This window comes from Benincasa hispida, chromosome 4 (assembly GCF_009727055.1).
Source record: "Benincasa hispida cultivar B227 chromosome 4, ASM972705v1, whole genome shotgun sequence".
NCBI classification, from domain to species: Eukaryota; Viridiplantae; Streptophyta; class Magnoliopsida; order Cucurbitales; family Cucurbitaceae; genus Benincasa; species Benincasa hispida.
This window is the reverse complement of record NC_052352.1, coordinates 2,105,127-2,113,488: the sequence shown is the minus strand read 5'-3', so window position 1 is coordinate 2,113,488 and position 8,362 is coordinate 2,105,127. Positions and strand designations below refer to the sequence as shown.

General features: G+C 31.9%; 1 protein-coding gene across 2 annotated transcripts; it reads right to left on the bottom strand.

Moving 5' to 3' along the window:
* Window positions 1-2,619: 2,619 nt before the first annotated feature.
* LOC120075024 (uncharacterized protein At1g32220, chloroplastic) lies at window positions 2,620-7,643 on the bottom strand. Of its 2 annotated transcripts, none has more exons than XM_039028161.1 (11): window positions 7,340-7,643; window positions 6,537-6,654; window positions 6,356-6,444; window positions 5,816-5,871; window positions 5,671-5,726; window positions 5,184-5,277; window positions 4,625-4,737; window positions 4,295-4,337; window positions 3,968-4,059; window positions 3,030-3,229; window positions 2,620-2,935 (listed from the first exon to the last, which is right to left on the bottom strand). In XM_039028161.1, exons 1-10 carry the CDS (start codon window positions 7,393-7,395, stop codon window positions 3,050-3,052), a joined length of 897 nt encoding a protein of 298 aa, XP_038884089.1. In that variant the 5' UTR covers window positions 7,396-7,643; the 3' UTR covers window positions 2,620-2,935; window positions 3,030-3,049. The 2 variants fall into 2 exon arrangements, with proteins under 2 accessions (XP_038884089.1, XP_038884090.1); XM_039028162.1 differs by having other exon boundaries at window positions 4,625-4,704; window positions 7,340-7,640.
* Between the last annotated feature and the right edge of the window lie 719 nt (window positions 7,644-8,362).

The following is an 8,362-nucleotide window of genomic DNA, read 5'->3' as shown; positions in this document are numbered from 1 at the left end:
AACGGATTTTAAAAATGATTTTAACATATTTAATTTAAGGCTCTGTTTGAAATTGTTGTAGCTTTAATTGTACGTAGTTGTGCTTGTGGAACAACCATGAAAAAAAGTAAACTAGTATTTGGTAAATTTCAATTTAGATTAAAAAAACCTAGCTATGCTGTTTGGCAAATTAATAATCTAGTCATATAAATCATATTAGAGTTATTATTTCAATTATTTTTGTCTAGATAATTAATTTATAATTTATTTTAAAATATCTATAATTTAAATTCCAACTAATTTTATTTTAAATAATTTGATAAAAGTTCTAAAAAAAACTTCTTTCCGGGAAAATGATTAAAAAATAATTACAATACATTTAAAAATATATATAACAAAATTGATTAATATAAAACGATATTATTATAATATATTTAGTTAGATGGTTAAGAAGTTAGTAAGTTTCTAGTAAAGGTAAATCTAAATGCTAATATCTACTAAATTTTACATATTAGTTAAAATTGAAAAAGTATTTTTGTTAGATTAATAAATAATTCATTCTACCAAATAATATAGACAGTTAAGATTTTTCTATAACCACTTTTTCGATTACAAACGCAATCCCAAACTTAGCATAAATATGTTCTACCAAATATTTTTCTAAATGACTTTTTGACACAATTAGCGTAATGACATATGTCCGAACCAACTGAGTTATTCTTAAATTTTTAAAATGGCTAATTTAATTTTTGAACTACAAATATATCTATTTGGATCTAAACTTTCAAACAAGTCTCTTTCTGTTTCTTTCTTCTTCTTTTTTTTTTTGGAAAAAACAGTATATTTTTTTTCTTACTACATTTTATCCTTAATATTCAACTAATTCAGTACATGGACTTTATCATATGTGGTTATGATACATATTCACATTAATACCTTAATACCCATACTTAAAGTCACACAATCAAGTTCATACAAGAAAAAATAAACAAGGGTCAAAAGGGTTATTTTTTAAAAAAAAAAATACATACCAAAATATGTCCAACCTTGAAATTTTTTTTTATATGAAGGTGAGGTGAGAGAAATGTCTCTTGTTTTTTTTAATATAACAATTGTGATGATGAGAAATCGAACAATTGACATCAAATGAAGAAGTACATACCAATTATCGTTGAGTTAAGCTCGCCTTAGCAAAGCTATCTGATTATTTAACCTTTGAATTTTTTTGTAGTATTTTTTTCGATAAACTATAACTCTTATTTTTATTTGTAACATCACAATTTCCTAGATTCACCCTCAATTACATATTGGTTCAAAATGTTCTTAAGGGTACTAGAAAAAATATTTAAATTGTACCTTCAATATTTGGACCTTTGTATTCATTTCCTATTCAAAGAGTCCATTTTAGCGCTTTTGTTATAGATTGAGGTTAACTATTATATTGCTATACACCATACTCTTAATTATGTCATTCATGTACAACATTAATGTGTTGAAATCACATAAAAGTAGGACAATTTTCTAGTATTACAAGAATATGCTAACGTCGTTAGCATCATTACAAATGTTGTAAGATTCCACTGCATTAAAGAATTATTTATAGAGGAAAAAAAATCAGTGTCGATATAAGAACAAATTAGTTTGTACTCTCATAGTTCCAAAGTAGATATAAGAGATGTTGACCGTTAAATATTATCCAATCGGTTGCTTCAAGAATGTAAAGTTTCTATTACATCTAGATGGAATCATTAGTAACAAGATGGTAACAAAAAAAATTATTTTGAAATTCAAAGGCTGCCTTTTGTATTTATTTATTAATTTACTTATTTTGCTGATATTTACTTAATTTGGTTCAGCAAGTAGATGCGAAGAGTTATTTTAAAGGATCCTCTTTTTAAAAAAATAATTTAACAATATTGCAACTATAATAAAATCTACCCGGGATCGATTCTATCATTAATAGATTCTTACTATTAGTTAAAGTCTATCACTGATAGATCCCTACTAGTGATAGACTTACTAACTATGTGATCTATTTGATAAACTTCGAAAACAAAATTTAAATTTTCCTATATTTACAAATATTTTTTGGTTATTTGAAATGCAAATATTTTTTGTTTATTGAAATACCTAATTTTGATTTTAACTTCAATCACGCGCAACAAAGAGATTTATAGTTTATACCAAACTAAAAGTCATTCAAAAACTTTAGAAGTAAACATACATTGATGTAGAAATAGGACTCAAACCTTTGCTTTATAGTTATTTATTTCTCTCTCCTTGAAGGAAGTAGCAGCTAGTTATGGCTGACCAAATAGGACCAACTTTTGAAGAGTGAAAGCAATAGAGTGGTATTAACGCTAATAAAAATAAAATAAAAAAATAAAAAAAGAACGCAAAATATACATTGTTGTGTTCAACAATATATTTAAGCTTACTGTTCAAGGACAACTGAATACAAGCCTATCCAAGCTTGAATCTTCGACCCTAGATGTAGTTCAACTACAGTAGTTTAGTTGAACTAAGAAAAAAGATGTTATATAAGATACAAATGCTGGTAAATTATTCAAGGAATTACGTACAACAATCTACCAAATAAAAACAGTAAGATATACCTAAACTAGTTAAAATATAATCACGTTAGCTGTTTAAGACGTATCCTTAAAACATACATTTTCCGTTTTCTCATTTGTTTATTACCTTAGATGTAGCATCAAATATATTGCGATAAAGTCCAACAGGGAAGAACACATCATAATATTAGCATCATAGACAGTTAATTTGAGTTTCCAAAAGAACTTCCCATTCAGGACACTTCTTCTCCTATCACAAAATTATAAGGGAAAGAGGCAAAAAGAAAATGCCTTATCAAATGAATTTGCAGATCTCTGCATGATATTATTTGCACCAGATACAAGAAAATGAACCGTCTTTCATCTTCAACCCATTACACAAACTGTCAAGTAAATCCCATCAAGTGAGAAGATCAACAAGACATTTAGATTTGGATTCTCTAATATATTTATATAGATGAGAGAAAAAGTTCATACCTTGAAGTCTCTTATCAGATCTATTTCGACTTGTGTTGACTGTATCTTTGTATGCCATAGACATCAATGATGCCGGGAGGAAAGACGGGATCTGTTGCTGCCCGAACAGAAACCCTCGCCACCGATGTCACACTTACCGGAGGAGTAAATAGGGGACCAACGAGTGGTAGCTGGTGTAGTGGTTTGGCGTGTTGAAGAACCTGGAAGGAAATAATTTTATATCATTATATTTGAAAAAGATAGGGAATGCAAGGACTGTGTTTTTTGTAACCAAATACGTTGTTTTGCTATGTCCTCTGTAAAATGTAAATTCAATAGCATGAAAATGATGTTGAGGCACGCAACAATTGATTAAGATTAAGAGAAAAATTGTCCCGTGATCAGATCCATTTTACTCATCCAAAAAACAATATACCCAGGAGGCAGAAACAAAAGGGTTTATGTCACTTCAGTAATTGAGTAAACGATCATGAGTCACAAAAAATACTATTCTTAGGTTTGGTATATTTAAACAAATTTAAGTCCAGTCTGAAAACAATTTGATTTTTGCAAATTTTGCTTGTTCCTAAAGTAAACATTTGAACATTTGAATTCTAGCCAAATTCTAAGAACAAAAATATGTTGATAAAAACTACTCCTTGAATTTTAAAAAACAATCCTACGAAGTAGACAAGAAAACAAGATCACTCATAAGTAGAAATAGTATTTATAAGCATAATTTTCAAAAACCAAAAGACAAGTAGTTACCCAATGGGGGGTCTTAAGAGTGCTCACTCAATTGTGGTTTTTTCTATTTTTGGTTATGTTTAAACCAATAAGACAGTAAGAAGTAGAAGAAATTAGAAGTGTGACCAATTTTAAGAACTGGAAACTCCAGGCGAAGTTCATAGCATAATAGAGTGCCTAAAAGAGAAAACAAATGAAGAAACCACACATACCATTTCCAGAGGAGAACCAATTACTCCCAGAGGTAACTTTACGCTCCCAACATTACGAGTCCCATAAATAAACCCCGGCCTCAAAATAACTCCTGAAAATGTACATTAAGCACGCTTTATTATCCACTTGCTTGCTAACCGTAAAAGATAATTCAGAAAAGAAAAACAGGCTTACGAAAGCCAACAAGTAAGATCCCTTGCTAGTAGTTAAATGAAATAGTATTGAGAGTATACATTGATCTTACGAATTACAGGCATTACAGAACTGCACAAGCATAAATGCAAGTTAAGAATTTGATGGTAACATTGATAGATCAGAGATCTAACCTCCATAAGGAAATTTAGTGAGGAGTTCTGTCTCAGCCGCTCGCTACACAAACCAAAACACACAGATTTTGCATAAGCTACACTGATCCAAATATACATGAATGTGAAAAAGATTTTCATAAGAAAACAATGTAATATAGAGCTTGCATCTGCCAAAAAATAAAAAATTGGTAACCAACATTTCTGGTGGAAGTTAAATGAGTCATTCCTCCATCAGTATTTGACATTTTTCCTTAAAAGACCGAATCATATTTGAGTTGATCAAGAAGGGCATGAATATACAAGTGTCCAAGATCTTGATTAACTAGATGAAGGGCATAGAAAAATTACCTTTCCCTCATAATATCCCTGTAGCAAATAATTAGCCAAGCCAAAATCAGCAGCAGAGATATAGACAAATCTTTTCACACCTGTGAGCCATTGGTATTGTCTCGGTAAGAGTCCTAAGTATAGCAAATATTATTTCAACTACGGTCTACAATCACGAGATGAAATCTTGAAGTTAAAAATAATTGGTAGGATCCAAAAATTAGACTGTTGAGGTGGAGACCAAAACATTTAGTTAGGAACAAAAACTACGGCACGAGAAAGAAAAAGATAGTTGTAAATTCTAAAGAGACACTCAAGCATCAGTATATCTGGGTCAGAATTATAACTACGGTGTACGGACAGATCAGTATTACAATAAAAATAATATAGCATGCAATGCATATCAATGAAGACCAGTGAAATATAGAAAATTACCGGGCACAGGAAGCATGTTTATTGACATGAGGTGAGATGCTATCAAAGCAATGAAAGATTTCAAGTTTTGACAGGAAACAGACTAAGTCTAGACAATATAATTTCAGTTCATTTTCATAAATTTATGTCCACATAAAAACTGCACCTTTATCTGAAGCAACTCTGATTGCATTGATATTTGCCGTCCCATTGATCTTGTACATTTGAGAATTGGAGCCAAAACCACCAATGCAAGAAACCTAGAAATATAAAACTAAAAATTATCAAAACTCGCGAACAAGAGAATCCTCCCCTAGTAATACACAGCCCAAGTAGAGAGATTAATTTGCAGGAATAAGAAATGGTATATAACAGAAACCAGAAGTGCTATATACAGGTAAAGTATCCTCCCTTAACTAGATGCTACTTAGTACTTATTTAGTTGTGCACATGAATAAATTCGTTTCTGATCACAACTGAGAATAATGGCTTCTAGGAGTAGGCCAAAAGTGCCCTGACAGTTGATCAAGAAGTGTGCACATAGAACCCAAACCATTCAATTTATCTGTGCACTAATGTATACACAATAAAGTTGTAACTAATTTGTATTTTAATCATTATGTACAAATTTGAAGAAGTTGAGGACTACATACAACAGCAGTAACACCGTCAAAAGCTTCATCCAATGAATCAGGTGAAAGCAGGTTTCCTGGCAATGGGAAAAAGAGTTGAGGCATTATCATTATATTAGGTAACCCACAAATATGACAATTATAAACATCTTAAATGGAATCAAACCTTGATGCCAAATAACATTGTTAGCCCAAGAATCACGTATTGATGATCTACCCGACCTGACAATAATAAACAAACGCCAATAATTGTGATGTCAGAATAGAGCTTCCAACACTAGGAAACTGAACAAAGACATTGAAGTTCTCATTCATTAAACAATAAAACAGAACTCAAATCATATTTCCTTATCTATAATCATGTACATTCTGGCCCAATTTCTCCTGTACATTAAATAAAAAGCACCAAAATTTATAGACTAAATAGTAATTTGCAAGGCAGAATATAGCACTCCAGTCTCCAAATAAAGAGTTCTTAATGCTTTTTAGCTGATACTTTCGTACTTTCCATATTCAACATTTAATAAAAAACTAAAGCATACCAATTACAAGCAGTTCACTCGATAAGAAGGAACAAAATACAGATTTAGATTGTCATTTAAGAATGCAGATCTTACACACACACACACACAGGAAAAAAAATAAATAAATAATAATGGAATCTATATGACACATAAGCTACAGTTGCTCTTACATAGAAACGTACCTACTAAGGCTAGCAACTGTAAGGCCACGATTTAGAGCTTCTAGACAGATATGAGAGCCCACAAATCCATTTCCACCCAGCACCAGCAACTGATCAAATGCACACACCACGGAGATAAAAGAGATCAAAGTCAAAGATATAGACATAATAACGAACAACCCCTAGCCTTTATTTCATATACCTTCTCAGTTGGAGGTGGGGGAACATTGACTGTTTCAGCTTCCTCAACCTTGAAGGGTTCGTCGATCTTATTAGAGTCTGTCGAAAATGGTCTCCCACCCCGAGAAGCAGCCATTGTACTAATATAGTTAAGAAACAACAAAAAGATTGTCGTTACACATTCAGTAAAAAGAGCTACAACTGGATCATACATTTAGTAAAAAGAGCTACAATAGGATCATAATTAAAATCTGAACACATCTGGATTTTTTATTTTTTATTTTTTATTTTTTTACATCTGAATTAAAGAAAACAAAACAAATGAAGATCCAAACTTGATCAAACAGAAGGAGGTCAAGGGGTTTGCATAACATTGGGGGCAAAGCAATCACATTGATCTCAAGTCTATCCCTAGTGAGTTCGTATCTAACTACCAATAAACCGAACAACCCTGCAGTCAAGATAATCCAAGTTTATAATTCTCGAGGAAATATTTTCGCTTGGGATTACTACAACAGTGGGCAGTTCTACAATTGGAAAATACGTCTGAAAAAACCCAATTCACCAACAAGTCTAACAGCTCGAATTGATATTCGACGTACACAATAGCACGATCACCCCCTCCCCCCCTTTCAACACTCTTTCGGTGCTCAATTCCATATCCGTCCGATGGTTAATCGGAAGTTACGCACAAAATTAACCCCATAGAAGAACTAAAGCCATAGCAGAAACACAGTGAAATCGAACAACGAATATGAATTTGCTATAAATTACAATCCAGCATTCTGAAACAAAATTGAGTGCTGTAAGATGGAATGAACTCACTATAACTTGGGAATCAATGATCTCGAATGGATCAACCGCGAAAGGGTCGAACTCATTTCCGATTAAACTCCCCGCAATTCCTTGTCTGCTAGTTATATTCTACCCACCAACGAATTCTCTCTAAATGTGTATCGCTTCTGGTCTCAAAGATTAACGACGATGAATGAAGCAGAAGAGTTGAGAAGAAGAATTAACAACGGTTGTGAAGTTTTTTAGCAGAGCAAATGGGGGAAGGGGAGACTGAGAGTGAAGAACGTGTCCCGTAACGGTTGCGACAGGTCTGAGCCCTTGTGGCTCGATGTGAGCCTGGAGATTCTTGGCGGGGACAGAATAATCTAGTAACCCCAGCACACGCTATTCCCTTTTTTGTATTCCTTTTCAACCGTCGGATTTCTTTGACTCCAAACCCATGGATGGAAGGATTGAAACTGGAGACGCCGGGGATTCATTCCGTGCTTCTCTTATATGCTAACTCAATTGAGGTAAAATATGTAATTTCAACTAAAATATCAATAGTTAAAATATTTTACTTTGTATATTGTTTTTTTCCTTTTGAATACAGACTTTGTACATGGTTGAACTAAAAAATGAGTAAAATTAATTTGACATTTTCTATCGTAGTCAATATGTTATGATATAATAAATAGAGTGTTTGTTGTGCTGAGTTATACGTTGAAAGTTAATACGTATATATTTGAAGTACATAAGTATCAGATAGAAATTCTTAATAAACGTGTAAAAAAAAAGAAAGTGATAGAATTTCTCGATATATGTACAATTTTCAATAGGGACACTATTGAAGTTACCGACCAAACACTCCTTAAATAAGCAAGTAAGAACAACAAAAATAAAAGTTTAAAAACGTATTAAAAACTTTTTTCAAGTGTTATGCTAATCTTAAGATGTTGGTAATCTATTAAAAACTATCCCTATAGAGATTATATAAACACCAATCAATAGTTTAATTATTCATTTTATAATATAACCATGAGTTTTCCATGAAAATGTTACGAACCAATTTCT

Excerpts from the sequence above, each read along its gene's own strand:
- LOC120075024 (XM_039028161.1), bottom strand. The coding sequence starts at position 7,395 with ATGAGTTCGACCCTTTCGCGGTTGATCCATTCGAGATCATTGATTCCC. Across the intron at positions 6,445-6,536 it reads CCCCACCTCCAACTGAGAAG|TTGCTGGTGCTGGGTGGAAA; the intron begins GTATATGAAATA and ends GCATTTGATCAG. Across the intron at positions 5,872-6,355 it reads ACAGTTGCTAGCCTTAGTAG|GTCGGGTAGATCATCAATAC; the intron begins GTACGTTTCTAT and ends TATTATTGTCAG.